At 49.8% G+C, this 18,693-nt stretch overlaps 1 protein-coding gene across 6 annotated transcripts in view; it reads right to left on the bottom strand.

Annotated features, from left to right (window-relative positions):
- LOC137434425 (traf2 and NCK-interacting protein kinase) overlaps window positions 1-12,981 on the bottom strand; it is a 288,002-nt gene extending 275,021 nt beyond the window's left edge. For all 6 annotated transcript variants that reach the window (XM_068127408.2, XM_068127415.2, XM_068127423.2 and 3 more), the window contains exons 1-2: window positions 12,622-12,981; window positions 12,230-12,295 (exon numbers count right to left, since the gene is read on the bottom strand). In XM_068127408.2, the coding sequence (XP_067983509.2) occupies window positions 12,230-12,295; window positions 12,622-12,678 (123 nt within the window). In that variant the 5' untranslated portion in view covers window positions 12,679-12,981. The remainder of the gene's footprint in view (window positions 1-12,229; window positions 12,296-12,621) is intronic.
- Window positions 12,982-18,693: the final 5,712 nt, after the last annotated feature.

Below are 18,693 nucleotides of genomic sequence, written 5' to 3'. Positions count from 1 at the left end.
GGTCCAAAGTCTGTGTTCGGATCGTGATGATGTGCTCATTAACCGGATGAGGGATTCGCAGGTGATGGAGGAGAAGCGAAGAGAAAGAGGACCCGGTGTAAGTGGTGACCAATATGGTCGTGCGTATGATGCGCCAGGGGATTTAAGGAGCTTGGGGGTCGAGATGGACCCGGGTGTTCGTGAGAGGCCGTTGGTGAAGTGTGCGACAGGTCTGGTGTGCGAAAGAGGAGGTGTGCGAGAAAGTCCGACTCTGGGGTGTGTGAGGAAAAAGTGCGTGCCAAGGAGTGAGGGTGCTGGCGAGAGTGAGTCGGTCGTAGCGCATGTGCGAGGGAGCACATGGGAGCGAGTAGTGAGGAGTGTTACGGAGGGTGTAAAGGGAGAATGCACGCCTGTGGTGAGTGTTACAGAGGATGTAACGGGAGAGGGTGTGCGAGAAAGGTGTGTGACGGACAGGTGCATGGGGAAAGAGTGCGCTGTCAAAAGTAAGGAAGAGTGTACACCTGTGGTGAGTGTTACAGAGGGTGTAACGGGAGAGTGTGCGCGAGAGAGGTGTGTGACGGACAGGTGCATGGGGAAAGAGTGCGCTGTCGAGAGTAAGGGTGAGTGCGTTGTCAAGAGTGGAGGTGAGAGTAGTGAGAGTGACAAGGAGAGTGAGTTGGTTGTGACAGGTGAGCGAGGATGTACACCTGGGATGGAAGGATGCACACCTGGAATGGTAGAGCGTGAGTGGGAATGCACGCTGGAGTTGGTGGTGAGGCACGTGGTTGGGTGTGCGAATGAGAGCACACCTGTGATTGTCACAGAGGAGGTGACCGAGGAGGGGGCGCGAAGAGGTGTGTTGGTGAGGTGTGCGACCAACGAATGTGTGCCAAAGTGTTCGGTGGTCAGGTGTGTGACCAAGGCTGTGAGTGGAATGAGAGTACCTGGGTGTGTAAGGAAAGGTACGAGGAGCATGGAGACGGCTGGATGTAGGAGCACGAAAGGGGTAGCGTATGCGTGTAAAAACCCAGGTGAAGCATCGACGGGAACCAGGTTAGAGGTTAGGTCGACTTTTAGCCGAAGCGGGCCCTCGGTGCGTGCTGGGCCTCGCTTTGGACGGCCGCGTCCGTGCTCCACTAGGCGGAGCGGGCGGCTGGATAGGAAGGGTCGTCATGGCGACCACGTTTTGTTGAGACGTGCCGACAGGTCGAGATCGGGACATTGGATGGCTCCACGCCGAGGGGGTGCGTGGGATCTCGGCCCGGGTAAGCCCCCGTCCCTGCCCCGAATGCCGGACGCATCCAGCCGCCGGCACAAAACAACCAGCATCCATTGCTCGGCTTTACGAAGCCGGGCTTTGGACAGGAATTGGCGCACCGCGAGGCATTAGTGAGTAGACTGGGTGATGAGGTTAGTGTTTTGGACCCAAAATTAGAGAAAAACAAAATTTGATGATTGGCAAGGGATTGGCAGTAGTGATTGGCAGATGATGGGTAGTGATTGGCAAATTTTTAATTTGTTGAAATTTGATGTGCAAAATTGGTAGTGGGAGATGCCCGATGTGGTAGGATGGCAACTCTGTCATCCCTCACAAAAGTGGGGGCAAAGGAGCAATAGCTTATGGGGTTGATGGCAGTGAAAACTAGCCCGGGTGGGTTAGGTTATATTGATAGGGCCCTAGAAGATGACATTAGGTGACGTTAAGGTTAGTTAGTGACTGATACCTGTAGTGGGGACGCAGGTAGTTTAGTGTGGTTGATAATGACGAGGGAGCGCAATAGGTTAAAGGGATGACTGGGAAGCGCAAGTTTCAGAAGGGAGTAGTTAGCTGAGATGATGCCGTGTGTGTGAGAATTGAACAGGTGTGATTGCACAGGTGTGCAACTGGACAGGTGTGTGGAGCAGTGTATGAGTAGTGAGTGTTGTGGATCAGCGCGAATGCGCTTGGGGAGAGAAGGGTGCAGGTGGCACCGGGTGTGAGAGCACAGGTGTGCAAGTGCAGGTGTGTGGAATATATGGAGCAGAGAATGAGTGGTGTGGAGAGAGTTGGAGTTAGTGGTACAGAGTGGTGTTCATGGTGCGAAGGTGTGGATGGGGGAAGAGTGGACCCCTTTCACGAGTACCCGGGGCGGGTAGTGTAAGTGTTAGGTAGAGGGTATAGGTAAATTGTGGTTGGATATTGGCATTTGTGGTGCGGTTGCAGAATGGTATTGTGAATGGGTGCATTAGTGTTGTGGAAATGGCTGGGCGTGTAGCCTGTTAGTGTGTGTAGTTGGTTGGGCACTCCACCACTGTGAGGATGTCGGCCAGGTGAGGCCGCAGGTGGGCTCTGGGAGCCGTTAGTTGTGGATGGGGCCCGAGGATCCGGAGGACGGACCCGGGTAGCCCAGTGCCAGAGAGGGCACCGAGTGGGGAGAGCGCCAGAGGGCCTTCCCCAGGTAGTTAGTTAGGGCAGGGAGCAGGTAAGCTCGGAGACAACTGCAGTGGTGGAGGTGTGCAGGTGGGTAGACCCGCTGGGAGAGGTACACGCCACAGCCCAGAAATTGTGCGAGGGCACCGGGAGGTGAATCGGGGGAGTGAGACCCCAAATTGAAAAGCACCACAGTTTGGCCAATGGGAATTGGTTTTTAGAACCCATAGTGTAAGAGGGCCAATGGTTTGGCCGGAGAAAGACCCCGGGTAGTGTAAAGTTGTTAAAGTCATTTAGGAAATAGTTAGGATTGATGAACCTGTCGCACCATACGCAGCCACTTACCTGTGGTGATGATGATGACTCCACACCTGTGTTTTCTTTGTTTTGTTGCAGGAAATGAGATTGCTGTGGATTGGTGAGACGCATCACGACGTGGATGAGACATTGGGGTGATTCCATCTCTCCCTCCTTAGGAGGGACTGATGATGAATTGGTGATGACCAATTATGATGTTGAGTTGGAAATGGCAAATTTTGATGAAAGTTGAAAATGGCAAATTTGATTGGTTAGGAGGGAGAGAAGACGAATTTGGTTTATGGGAGGAACGGGGAAGACAGTAGGGACGGTTGTTGATTGGTAAAGTAGATGTTTATGGGTAGTGTTGTGTTTTGTGGATGCAGTAAGGGGTAAGGGAGGGGCCATGTAGGTTACCTGGTGGGGGGGGGGGGCGTACGGTAGGAACGTACCTGTCTCACCTGGTTCCCATGTGCCCCCAGTGTGCATTATCTTACATTGCGTGCACTTTTGCGCCCTTACCACCTTACTCACTTGTCTGCTTCTTTTGTCTCCCACCTCCGAGGATCTGGCTTTGGGGCAGAGAGAGAGGAGAGAGAGGTGCTGGCTTCGCAGTTGTGGGCCTGCACTTTCGCTGCTTGCTGCCTGGATCGATACACCATATGGACCGCAATGTTTGTGGCCGCCCACCATGGACCGCAGTTATTTTGCGGGCAAGCACCACCCGTGGATGGACCTCTGGGTCAACGTGGCACCTATGCCATCCAGGTGAACCACTAATAGTTGGCCCCCTGATGGCCACAATATAGAAATGGACGCGGTTGGCGCCTTTCTTTATTTTTTAAAGAAGCAGAACACCAAGTGCACCACATGAAGGCAAGACCAGCGGCAGAACATCGGCCGGCTGCGACACCACCGGTGATTTATAAACACTTTATTGGTGCACCGGATGGTGCTGACTGTGTGATGGGGTGGTGCTTTTGGTGCTGGGAAGGGGTGCTCTGCACATTATTAAAGGCCGTAAGGCCACAGAGCACTCGTGGGTTGGTGTATCGATGCTGGCATGCGTGCTCTCTCTATGCATAACATCTGCATGTGTTCCTCCAAAAACAGGTCCTGGATCGTAGTGTAAATATCAGCGTAGTCTTGTAAATAATGCTCCCTACCGGCTGTATGTTTAGTTTGCGAATTCTTTCCGCAATTCGGTTATCCTGTGGGTGTGTTTCTGTGAGGAGAAGGGTGCAACGTCGCAGGGGGACATATTTACTCATTTGTGAATATCTGTAAAACTGTCGCACTCAGGGTAGAGTTAATAGTAGAGGGAACTACATCTGCGTGCCACACTAAAGTAGGTAAAAATTTATCGGGTCGGAACGCCCCGAGGGTAGAGAAGGGTGCAATGTTGCGGATATGGGACTTGGCCTCAATATCCGCTTGTAAATACTCCCCTATTTCCCCAATACTCCCCAACTATCCCCAATCCCCCATTCCCTAGTCCCATTGCCTGTAAATAACACTCTGTAGAACCGACCTTCCCCCTTTTCCCCCATTAAATGTCGTGCCCAGGTTCACCGCATCTCACGTAGACAACTATAGGACATCTTGCTAGTTATTCTTAGTCTATGTCAGTTAAGGACTCGTTTCCATTAATTCTGACTCTTCGTTGCACCAGAATGTGATTGTATGGCACCAGTAGTGAGTTTAGGACCTCCCCTTACCTCCTCCCATCTTCCCCATGAAACAACAACAACAACAACAACAACTACAACTACAACAACAGAGGAGAATGGGGGCGGCGCGGCGCGGGGGAGTGTGCGTCCTCACACCGGCTCGGTTAGCCGCCATTGACCATGCGCTCCGACGGGGTTACCACGAAGGGGCTCCCTGTCAGCCCCTCGTCAAGGGCGGAGCCGGTAACCCCCCCGCACGCACCCAATGAGAAGCAACGGGCCGATTCCATCTGGGGCGGAGCTAACGAGCCGAGGGCGTGTCACTCCCCGCCGGATATACGCAGCGACTTACCGGACGTGACGTGAGATGCGCCCCCAGCTTGAGAAGACAAGTCACCACCTCCGAGCGCTGAGTGAGACCTCCCGCATCTTTGGACTGGACCGGGTCGATTTTGCCCCTGAGCCAAGGTGCACCTTGAGCCATCGAAGACCTGCCCCTCCTTGCCATCAATCCCCGTGTGAGTCAGTTTTGTCCCGTTTATCTGTCGTCTGTCGGGGCTAATATAAGAGTGTGTCTAAGTGCCTGCCTTTCTATGCTGTCCCTCTTGTCGTTGTAATCTGACCTTCCGCCCTAATATAACCTCCTCCGGAGGTCTTGAGAACCGTATCCCTGGTGTCGTGTCATTTTAATCCCAGCCGTTGTGTCCTTTTCCTTCATTGATTTAGCGTAGCGCGACTCGGCAACGTTCGAGTATAATCGGGTAACTTGTGCGGACACGGCGGCCATTCCGCTCGGCCCACCATAACATCAAAGTCGTGTCTGTAACAATATGTTATTCCCCATGGAGAGTTCTTTACAATGAGCCATGTCTCAATTTTTTTCTACGCAGTGCTTTCGGAGATATAGAGAGATATATATATACATATATATATATATATATATATATATATATATATATATATATATATATATATATATATATATATATATATATATATATATATATATATATATATATATATATATATAGGATATGGAGAAGCTGCAGCTATGGTGAAAATTTCCTGTTAATCGGACCAACGGTTGCAGAGAAAAGCATACTTATTCTGTGCAGACAAACAGACAGACAAACAAAAGGACCCAAATGCAATACTCTCCTGTGGCGAGGGCAATAAAAAATAATTACATTTTAAAAATGTGATCACCCACCCAAAAAGCATTGGAAAACCAGGCAAATTATTGGGCTCGACAAATCCCCAAAAATTACAGAAATAACAGGGAATCAAATTAATGAGCAACCAAAAACAAGAAGCAGATTTTTCTCAGTGCAGACAAAAGCAAACTTTTCAATCAGTTATGTTCATGTGAGACAATGGGCGATTACACAATGAGATCATCAAAGCACGTTATGGATCGTTGGTCCATAACACGTCTCAAAATATGGATGTGGTGACAAGCTTCTCCATGACAATAATCAATCGACCAGTTTTGATCAAAATAACCGATGCACAAGAAAAACAGAATGTGTGGAGGTGCATAGCTCCAATATTGGTGAATAACGAGCAGCAGCTCAGAAACCATGACAGTTGAGCATTAGTGCATAGCTGTAATATATGGAGGTAGAGGTCAAACTAAGAAAACTCCAAGTAAAGAGGAAGCATTCGTCTCTTTGCCATTGACAAATAAACCACAGGATCTCGTTTGGAATGGGGGAAGCAATTGAAGTCGTTTCTTTCATCAATTCGTGAAGCATAAAAGTGAGACAATTTCCAGTAAGTGTCATACTCTGTCATTTTGTTTCGTTGCTCATGGATAAATAGGTGGAAATGAACGTTTGGAATATAACTTGGAAAAGTGACTGAAATATGGGGAAACAACGGATCAGAGTGTGGCCAGACAGCGAGCTGTATAGAGGGTGGGAGGAACAGTGGGACTGGAGGATCAGGACGCTGCCAGCATACTGGCAGGGCACGTTTCCAATCAAATGACTCATGAGGAACAAAGGACAGGCTCGGACCCCATTGTGTGCAGCCAACACGACTGGTTTGAACACGTATAGTACATAAGACATTGATAAACAAATGCATATCCAAATAGGTATAATAGCAAAAATAAGTGAACGAATCCCTCTTTAGAAAGAGGAAAATACGACGGCAGGGCAAGGAAACAAATGGGGAAGGTCAGCCAAACATAGACAAATTCAATGAAGGATAGGCACATGGTCACAAGAAAGGAAAGACGACCAGAATGATGCATGAATGGAGGGACGAGCAGAACGATGCATGGACGGAGGGACAAGCAGAATGAATGATGGACGGATGGACGACCAGAATGATGCATGGACGGAGGGACGAGAAGAACAATGGATGGACGGAGGGACGTGCAGAATGAATGATAGACACATGGACGAGCAGAAAGATTGATGGACAGATGGACCAGCAGAAATATTGATGGACGGATGGAAGAGTGGAAGGATTGATGGACGGATGGAAGAGTGGAAGGATGGATGGACGAGCAGAACGATGTATGGCCGGATGGACGAGCAGAACAATGGATGGACGGATGGACGGATGGACGAGCAGAACAATGGATGGACAGAGGGACGAGCAGAACAATGGATGGACGGAGGGACGAGCATAACAATGGATGGACGGAGGGACGAGCAGAACAATGGATGGACGGAGGGACGAGCAGAACAATGGATGGACGGAGGGACGAGCAGAACAATGGATGGACGGAGGGACGTGCAGAATGAATGATAGACAGATGGACGAGCAGAAAGATTGATGGACAGATGGACCAGCAGAAAGATTGATGGACGGATGGAAGAGTAGAACAATGGATGGACGGAGGGACGAGCAGAACAATGGATGTACGGAGGGACGAGCAGAACAATGGATGGACGGAGGGACGAGCAGAACAATGGATGGACGGAGGGACGAGCAGAACAATGGATGGACGGAGGGACGAGCAGAACAATGGATGGACGGAGGGACGTGCAGAATGAATGATAGACAGATGGACGAGCAGAAAGATTGATGGACAGATGGACCAGCAGAAAGATTGATGGACGGATGGAAGAGTAGAACAATGGATGGACGGAGGGACGAGCAGAACAATGGATGTACGGAGGGACGAGCAGAACAATGGATGGACGGAGGGACGAGCAGAACAATGGATGGACGGAGGGACGAGCAGAACAATGGATGGACGGAGGGACGAGCAGAACAATGGATGGACGGAGGGACGTGCAGAATGAATGATAGACAGATGGACGAGCAGAAAGATTGATGGACAGATGGACCAGCAGAAAGATTGATGGACGGATGGAAGAGTAGAAAGATTGATGGACGGATGGAAGAGTGGAAGGATGGATGGATGAGCAGAACGATGGATGGCCGGATGGACGAGCAGAACAATGGATGGACGGATGGACGAGCAGAACAATGGATGGACAGAGGAACGAGCAGAACAATGGATGGACGGAGGGGCGTGCAGAATGAATGGACGAGCAGAAAGATTGATGGACAGATGGACGAGCAGAAAGATTGATGGACGGATGGAAGAGTAGAAGAATGGATGGACGAGCAGAACGATGGATGGACGGATGGACGACCAGAATGATGGATGAACGGATGTACGAGCAGAATGATGGATGGACGGATGTACAAACAGAATGATGAATAGATGAGCAGAACTATGGATGGACGAATGGACGAGCATAATGATGGATAGACAAGGGGAACGATGGATGGATTGATGGACGAGCAGAATGGTGGATAGAGGGATGTATGAGCAGAATGATGCATGAACGAAGGGACGAGCAGAATGATGGATGGACAGAGGGACAAGCAGAATGAATGATGGATGGATGGACGACCAGAATGATGCATGGATGGAGGGACCAGCAGAACGATGGATGGATGGATGGACGAGCAGAACGAAGGATGGACGAGCAGAACGATGGATGGATGAGCAGAACGATGGATGGACAAGCAGAACGATGGATGGACGGATGGACGAGCAGAACAATGTATGGACGGATGGACGAGCAGAACAATGGATGGACGGAGGGACGAGCAGAACAATGGATGGACGGAGGGACGTGCAGAATGAATGATAGACAGATGGACGAGCAGAAAGATTGATGGACGGATGGAAGAGTAGGAAGATTGATTCACGTGATGACGTGAATCAATATAAGCATTCTGGATGCGAGCAGAATATAAGCATTCTGGATGCGAGCAGAATATAAGCATTCTGGATGCAGAATAGCAGAACCGATGGATGGACGGGCAGAACGATGGATGGACGGAGGGACGAGTAGAATGAATGATGGACGGATGGACGAGCAGAATGAATGATGGACGAGCAGAACGATGGATGGATGACTAGAATGATGGATGGACAGAGGGACAAGCAGAATGAATGATGGACGGATGTATGGACGAGCAGAACGATGGATGGAGGAGCAGAACGATGGATGGATGACCAGAACGAATGATGGACGGATGGATGAGAATTAAGATGGATGGACAGATGGATGACCAGAATGATGGATGGACAGAGGAACAAGCAGAATGAATGATGAACGGATAGATGACCAGAATGATGCATGGACGGAGGGACGAGCAGAACGATGGATGGACGGTTGGACGAGCAGAACGATGGATGGACGGTTGGACGAGCAGAACTATGGATGGACGGATGGACGAGCATAACGATGGATGGACGAGCAGAACGATGGATGGACGGAGGGACAAGCAGAATGAATGGTGGACGAGCAGAATGAATGATGGACGGGTGGACGAGCAGAATGAATGATGGACGGATGGACGAGCAGAATGAATGATGGACAGATGGACGAGCAGAATGAATGGTGGACGGATGGATGAGCATCAAGATGGATGGACGGATGGATGACCAGAACGCTGGATGGACAGAGGGACAACCAGAATGAATGATGAACGGATGGACAAGCAGAAAGATTGTTGGACGGATGGACGAGCAGAAAGATTGATGGACGGATGGAAGAGCAGAACGATGGATGGGCGGATGGACGAGCAGAAAGATTGATGGACGGATGGAAGAGCAGAACGATGGATGGACGGAGGGACGAGCAGAACAATGGATGGACGGAGGGACGTGCAGAATGAATGATAGACAGATGGACGAGCAGAAAGATTGATGGACAGATGGACCAGCAGAAAGATTGATGGACGGATGGAAGAGTAGAACAATGGATGGACGGAGGGACGAGCAGAACAATGGATGTACGGAGGGACGAGCAGAACAATGGATGGACGGAGGGACGAGCAGAACAATGGATGGACGGAGGGACGAGCAGAACAATGGATGGACGGAGGGACGAGCAGAACAATGGATGGACGGAGGGACGTGCAGAATGAATGATAGACAGATGGACGAGCAGAAAGATTGATGGACAGATGGACCAGCAGAAAGATTGATGGACGGATGGAAGAGTAGAAAGATTGATGGACGGATGGAAGAGTGGAAGGATGGATGGATGAGCAGAACGATGGATGGCCGGATGGACGAGCAGAACAATGGATGGACGGATGGACGAGCAGAACAATGGATGGACAGAGGAACGAGCAGAACAATGGATGGACGGAGGGGCGTGCAGAATGAATGGACGAGCAGAAAGATTGATGGACAGATGGACGAGCAGAAAGATTGATGGACGGATGGAAGAGTAGAAGAATGGATGGACGAGCAGAACGATGGATGGACGGATGGACGACCAGAATGATGGATGAACGGATGTACGAGCAGAATGATGGATGGACGGATGTACAAACAGAATGATGAATAGATGAGCAGAACTATGGATGGACGAATGGACGAGCATAATGATGGATAGACAAGGGGAACGATGGATGGATTGATGGACGAGCAGAATGGTGGATAGAGGGATGTATGAGCAGAATGATGCATGAACGAAGGGACGAGCAGAATGATGGATGGACAGAGGGACAAGCAGAATGAATGATGGATGGATGGACGACCAGAATGATGCATGGATGGAGGGACCAGCAGAACGATGGATGGATGGATGGACGAGCAGAACGAAGGATGGACGAGCAGAACGATGGATGGATGAGCAGAACGATGGATGGACAAGCAGAACGATGGATGGACGGATGGACGAGCAGAACAATGTATGGACGGATGGACGAGCAGAACAATGGATGGACGGAGGGACGAGCAGAACAATGGATGGACGGAGGGACGTGCAGAATGAATGATAGACAGATGGACGAGCAGAAAGATTGATGGACGGATGGAAGAGTAGGAAGATTGATTCACGTGATGACGTGAATCAATATAAGCATTCTGGATGCGAGCAGAATATAAGCATTCTGGATGCGAGCAGAATATAAGCATTCTGGATGCAGAATAGCAGAACCGATGGATGGACGGGCAGAACGATGGATGGACGGAGGGACGAGTAGAATGAATGATGGACGGATGGACGAGCAGAATGAATGATGGACGAGCAGAACGATGGATGGATGACTAGAATGATGGATGGACAGAGGGACAAGCAGAATGAATGATGGACGGATGTATGGACGAGCAGAACGATGGATGGAGGAGCAGAACGATGGATGGATGACCAGAACGAATGATGGACGGATGGATGAGAATTAAGATGGATGGACAGATGGATGACCAGAATGATGGATGGACAGAGGAACAAGCAGAATGAATGATGAACGGATAGATGACCAGAATGATGCATGGACGGAGGGACGAGCAGAACGATGGATGGACGGTTGGACGAGCAGAACGATGGATGGACGGTTGGACGAGCAGAACTATGGATGGACGGATGGACGAGCATAACGATGGATGGACGAGCAGAACGATGGATGGACGGAGGGACAAGCAGAATGAATGGTGGACGAGCAGAATGAATGATGGACGGGTGGACGAGCAGAATGAATGATGGACGGATGGACGAGCAGAATGAATGATGGACAGATGGACGAGCAGAATGAATGGTGGACGGATGGATGAGCATCAAGATGGATGGACGGATGGATGACCAGAACGCTGGATGGACAGAGGGACAACCAGAATGAATGATGAACGGATGGACAAGCAGAAAGATTGTTGGACGGATGGACGAGCAGAAAGATTGATGGACGGATGGAAGAGCAGAACGATGGATGGGCGGATGGACGAGCAGAAAGATTGATGGACGGATGGAAGAGCAGAACGATGGATGGACGGATGGACGAGCAGAACGATGGATGGACGGATGGACGAGCAGAACGATGGATGGACGGATGGACGAGCAGAACGATGGATGGACGGATGGACGAGCAGAACGATGGATGGGCGGATGGACGAGCAGAACGATGGATGGACGGATGGATGAGCAGAAAGATTGATGGACGGATGGAAGAGCAGAACGATGGATGGGCGGATGGAAGAGCAGAACGATGGATGGACGGATGGACGAGCAGAACGATGGATGGACGGATGGACGAGCCGAACGATGGATGGACGGATGGACGAGCCGAACGATGGATGGACGGATGGACGAGCAGAACGATGGATGGGCGGATGGAAGAGCAGAACGATGGATGGACGGATGGACGAGCAGAACGATGGATGGACGGATGGACGAGCAGAACGATGGATGGACGGATGGACGAGCAGAACGATGGATGGACGGATGTACGAGCAGAACGATGGATGGACGAGCAGACCGATGGATGGACGAACGGACAAGCAAAACGATGAACGGACAAGCAGAACGACAGACGGAGGCACCAAGCTCGAGGCACTGACAAATTGATAGCAGAAAACACTCAATTCATGTTTTGCTCTCAGTCTCACCTTGTACACTTGTCCATACGTTCCATTACCAACAACCTCCACCAGCTCAAATATACCAGCCGGGTCCTGCACCAACCAGACAAACACCAAGATACCCGATTAGAAAAAACAACAAGGTTGTCCAGGCAATCCAGACGAAGCCAACGTCTCGAGGTCCTCATCACACCGACTAGGCCCCCCCAAGCCCACGGGCTTGACTAGAAACCAAGGGGAAGTGCGTGCACGCTCGCCAGGGCAGGCGAACCCGACAGGAGACGTCACGTAAAGCGGTAACGTAATTGATTCAAATTTTTTAAATAAAACCACGTTTGCTCCGGGGACGAGCAATGACCCACTCGAACGAGATCAGCAGTTACGTTACTCGGAACAAAAGCCATCAAAGAAAAATTCACCTTGAGCGCCGTTAAGTCAATATCGTCCAGACTGCGAGCTGGGGACTCGCTCGCCATCTCTTCACCACGACCACAAGTCTGGGCCCCGCTTCGGCCTTACCTCCGGCCCCGGCCTCGGCCACAACCCCGCTCTCGGCCACGACCCTCCGTCTTCACGTTTCAGAACGTCCCTGCGATCTATCTCGATTTGTGCCCCCCACCAGCTCTATCTATCTTCACCCTCTACACGTTCCTCGTGCCCTCTCCGTCCTTATGTGTCTCAATCTGTCCTCGTTACCACCCCGCGTGTCCCTCAAAGATTCCTTCCTCCTCTACCCGCCCTGTAGACCTTTACCAACCGCTTTGTCACCTAAGATCTCCAAATGCAAGAGGAGCCGCGCCCGAACCCTCTCCATGGGAAACAAAGGGACACCACAAACAGCGCCTCCTGCTGTCTTTTAACATGCACAACCCTCCCGTGTCTGTGTCTGTGTCTGTGTTGTCTGTGCACTGTGCTTGCCTGTTTGGGTGCCAATCAACCTACTTGCCAAATGAAGGCCGATTGTCTTTTTACACTGCCACAATTATTCCCACATTCTTATGGGGTTGTCCAGGGGAAGGTTTTGGCCTAAGTCTTTCACGAACTGGTTTGCCAGGCATGACGTTCGACTTAGCTTCGGGCAGGAATTTGTAATTTGTTTATGCGGCCGACGAGAGGTCGTCTGGTATTCGTGAAGGACACCGTAAGATCTTTAACGTCCACCAACTTGGTTGGGATTCAAACCCAGGCTAGACGGCTTGGACACGAGTGTGCATACCTGGGCAGCATACCCACATGTCACAGAGGCGAATCGAGCATTTTGGAAATGGAGGCAGGATGGGTCCATTAAGTTGCCCCAAAAAACTCAATGTTCATGTCCACCGTCCGAGGTGTGCAGTGTGAACTGGACATGTCTTTGCCAAAATCACTGGAGAAAAAAAGGACAATAAGAAATTTAATATTGAAAAGGGACAAAATAATGCAAAACATTATCATCATCATAATCATCAAAGGACAGAGACAATGTGTCAGTGCTGCTGAAGCGGTTCCTGGGTGAGGGTTAGGGTTGTGCTGGGTGGTTTGCCATTGCCTTCCCAGCAGTCAGAACAAGAACTTGTGATTTGTTCAGGATGCCGGCGATAACTCGCCTGCTCTTGGGGGGGGGGGGGGGGGGGACATCGTACGATCTTTAATTCATATCCACCAACGAATGCTCACAGATGACACCCATCAACAAATGCTCACAGGTGAGACACCCATCAACAAATGCTCACAGATGAGACACCCATCGACAAATGCTCACAGATGAGACACCCATCGACAAATGCTCACAGATGAGACACCCATCAACAAATGCTCACAGATGAGACCCCCATCAACAAATGCTCACAGATGAGACACCCATCGACAAATGCTCACAGATGGGACCCCCATCGACAAATGCTCACAGATGAGACACCCATCAACAAATGCTCACAGATGAGACCCCCATCAACAAATGCTCACAGATGAGACACCCATCGACAAATGCTCACAGATGGGACCCCCATCGACAAATGCTCACAGATGACACCCATCGACAAATGCTCACAGATGAGACACCCATCAACAAATGCTCACAGATGAGACACCCATCAACAAATGCTCACAGATGAGACCCCCATCAACAAATGCTCACAGATGAGACACCCATCAACAAATGCTCCCAGATAAGACACCCATCAACAAATGCTCACAGATGACACCCATCAACGAATGCTCACAGATGATACCCATCAACGAATGCTCACAGATGATACCCATCAACGAATGCTCACAGATGAGACACCCATCAACGAATGCTCATAGATGAGACACCCATCAACGAATGCTCACAGATGACACCCAACAACGAATGCTCACAGATGAGACACCCATCAACGAATGCTCACAGATGAGACACCCATCAACGAATGCTCATAGATGAGACCCCCATCGACAAATGCTCACAGATGACACCCATCGACAAATGCTCACAGATGAGACACCCATCAACAAATGCTCACAGATGAGACACCCATCAACAAATGCTCACAGATGAGACCCCCATCAACAAATGCTCACAGATGAGACACCCATCAACAAATGCTCCCAGATAAGACACCCATCAACAAATGCTCACAGATGACACCCATCAACGAATGCTCACAGATGATACCCATCAACGAATGCTCACAGATGATACCCATCAACGAATGCTCACAGATGAGACACCCATCAACGAATGCTCATAGATGAGACACCCATCAACGAATGCTCACAGATGACACTTATCAACGAATGCTCACAGATGACACCCAACAACGAATGCTCACAGATGACACCCATCAACGAATGCTCACAGATGAGACACCCATCAACGAATGCTCACAGATGAGACACCCATCAACGAATGCTCATAGATGAGACACCCATCAACGAATGCTCACAGATGAGACACTTAACGAATGCTCACAGATGAGACACCCATCAACGAATGCTCACAGATGACACCCATCAACGAATTCTCACAGATGAGACACCCATCAACGAATGCTCACAGATGAGACACCCATCAAAGAATGCTCACAGATGACACCCATCAAAGAATGCTCACAGATGACACCCATCAACGAATGCTCACAGATGACACCCATCAACGAATGCTCACAGATGAGACACCCATCGACGAGGGGTAGCCCGAGGGGTAGGCGTGGCCTCAGGATATACACCGGGCGCGCAGCCCGGAGCGCGCCAGTGCTACAGTGAGCTCTTTTAATAAAGACTCTTAAACTCACCGCGTTGTCCGCTTCCTTCTTGTTGTGCAAGCAAGCGCGCGTAGCACCACGCTTCAAGATGAGACACCCATCAACGAATGCTCACTGATGACACCCATCGACGAATGCTCACAGATAAGACACCCATCAACGAATCTCACAGATGAGACACCCATGAACGAATGCTCACAGATGACACCCATGAACGAATGCTCACAGATGAGACACCCATCAACGAATGCTCACAGATGAGACACCCATCAACGAATGCTCACAGATGAGACACCCATCAACGAATGCTCACAGATGACACCCATGAACGAATGCTCACAGATGACACCCATCAACGAATGTCGACATAATGGAATGTGCACCAGACGACCAAATCCGAATCCACAATTTAAATTGAGCACGATTCGGCACCCAATAAATGTTTCTTTCAAACAGCCAGCCTAGTGGTTAAATTTGTTTAAAATAAAACTAAATACTATAAGTAAATTTAAAATAACAGTAAATTTCAAAGTAAATAATAAACTACTGAGACCAAACGAGGCCCAAAATAGGATGGCCATTTTATGGGTGTCACAACAACATAGATGGAGATCGCGCTAAAGGGTCCACTGAAGGATGAAGTGGAGGTACCCCGAAGAAACCTGACACCACTTGGCAGCCCAGACCCGAGCACCAGCGATGGAATGATGTCCCCAGGAGGATTCTGACAGATTCGGGGTACCTTCCAGTCCATGAGTGTTGATCGCTACTTAAAAGTGGGGACTCAAATCCACAGTGGTGGGGCTATATATAAGCTTGGTAGGGGGCTCCTCCTTCTGGCTCATCTACTCCGCTACTCCAATTGAGGCGGACTCCAATCAAGTTGTAGAGACATCTCAAGGATGATCAAAGGAAATCAGATACACCTGAGCTCAATTTGGTGTGTACCATAACTACCATAACAAAGGGGATGAATATTTATTGACTCGAGACATTTCAGCTTTCTATTTTTAATTATTTTATTTCACCTCCCAACTCACCTCCCCTACCCCCCACCCCGCCCTCCAATCCCCCGGCCTCCCCTCTCTCTCCCCCTCCCCTCTCTTGGTATTCTTGTCACCGACGGGTGGTATTTTCTAGTATTTAATAAACAAAGGCTACAGGTGGAGGGGAAGGTACAAAAAGCAATAATAATAAATTACGAGCCGAAACCCGTGGAACATCCACGGAAGGGAGGATGTGGTGTATGGATAGAGTGTACCATTATGGATGGCATAGGGGATTTGCTTGTCCGAGTAAGAGTTAGGAAGAAAGATGAGAATGAAGAGTGCGTATATGAACAACGTATTTATTGCAATCTACTTAAATGACAACTAAAACAATATACTTTTGAAAATATCACGTACCGTCTCAAAGTCAATGCCATCCTTTTATCTCTTCGTATACAACTCACTGATTTCTACCTTATCGTGAACAGGGTAAAGCCTACTTTGATAATCATGAACGGTGGCAGATGCAGGAGTTGGTGAAACGAAAGGGGGGGGGGGGGCTGATCATGACCTACCCTACGCCACATGGCCTACGCCATTTGTTGAGATTGTGGCGGACACGAAAACCCACTGGCGTGGTGACATCATTCCGCGCACCAAGTGGGCGGCGGCCACGCCCGAGGGGTAGGCGTGGCCTCAGGATATACACCGGGCGCGCAGCCCGGAGCGCGCCAGTGCTACAGTGAGCTCTTTTAATAAAGACTCTTAAACTCACCGCGTTGTCCGCTTCCTTCTTGTTGTGCAAGCAAGCGCGCGTAGCACCACGCTTCAAGATCATGGCCACAACGGAAACACAACAACTGGATAGGTAGGGCCTAGGCCTACGCCTACTTTTCGTCACTCGGCGAAGTACACTTTGTTTTAAGCTTTCAGAAGCTGAAGCCTTGGTATTTATTGCTTTATATGATACTGATGGGCTGCTGATCGGTTTCACTTCGTTGTAGTCACAGTTAATGGAAGAAATTATGGTAAACCCACCTGATGAGGTTAGCGTACACCGCGAGACGACACCAGCACAAATGCATGCTCAGGATTGTCCACTCAGTGGACGGCTTGCTGTCGCCTTTGACTGTCCAATCAGCGGACGGCTTGCTTCGCCTTCACCCAGCAGACGCCAATAAGATGGCGTCGTATCGGCAGTTAATCGGATGCTTTTGGGCCCCAACGTCGGCTAATTCAGATTTTTCGAGTCTGGCTGTACGTGATAAACAAAGAGCGCGGTTCGTAGATCGTAAATCCATTAGTGCCGTGGGCATCGGGTCACTGGGTGCGGCGTAAAAGGGATAACAAAGTCGAGTCCTTATGCTATTATTATATAGACTAGCCGAAACCCGTGGAACATCCACGGAAGGGAGGATGTGGTGTATGGATAGAGTGTACCATTATGGATGGCATAGGGGATTTGCTTGTCCGAGTAAGAGTTAGGAAGAAAGATGAGAATTAAGAGTGCGTATATGAACAACGATCGCCGACACCGGCACAAATGCATGCTCTGGATTGTCCACTCAGTGGACGGCTTGCTTTCGCCTTCGCCTGTCCAATCAGCGGACGGCTTGCTTCGCCTTCGCCCAACAGACGCCAATACGATGGCGTCGTAAGATGGCGTCGTAAGATGGCGTCGTATCGGCAGTTATTCGGATGCTTTTGGGCCCCAACGTCGGCTAATTCAGATTTTTCGAGTATGTCTGTACGTGATAAACAAAGAGCGCGGTTCGTAGATCGTAAATCCATTAGTGCCATGGGCATCGGGTCACTGGGTGCGGCGTAAAAGGGATAACAAAGTCGAGTCCTTACGGTATTATTATATAGATAATCAGTGCATAATAAATAAACAATCCCCTTACTCACTACTGATCATACAAAACGACGAATGGGAAGTCGTTAATTCTGTCCTTCCGGCCCGATAAAGCTCACCACAGGAGATGGACAAGGATAAGAGGCAGATGTGACAGGAAATACCCAAGCTGTAATGGCCTGGCACAGCTGGTAAGAATGCAGGGTGGCAGACCTGCCAGGTTCCCTCTCGGACCCGATCAGTATGCCGTCCTGGCGCTTTAGAGAACAAAGAAAGTAGGAGAGTTGTGGCTGGGTGGGGGACGTGGCGCAGGACGGCCTGACAAGCAAGGAGCATCCTCCCAAGCAAGGAGCATCCTCCCAAGCAAGGAGCATCCTCCCAAGCAAGGAGCATCCTCCCAAGCAAGGAGCAGCCTCCCAAGCA

The sequence above is a fragment of the Myxine glutinosa genome, chromosome 1, assembly GCF_964187855.1.
Source record: "Myxine glutinosa chromosome 1, kmMyxGlut1.1, whole genome shotgun sequence".
Taxonomy (NCBI): domain Eukaryota; kingdom Metazoa; phylum Chordata; class Myxini; order Myxiniformes; family Myxinidae; genus Myxine; species Myxine glutinosa.
This window is presented reverse-complemented; position numbering and strand designations above follow the sequence as displayed.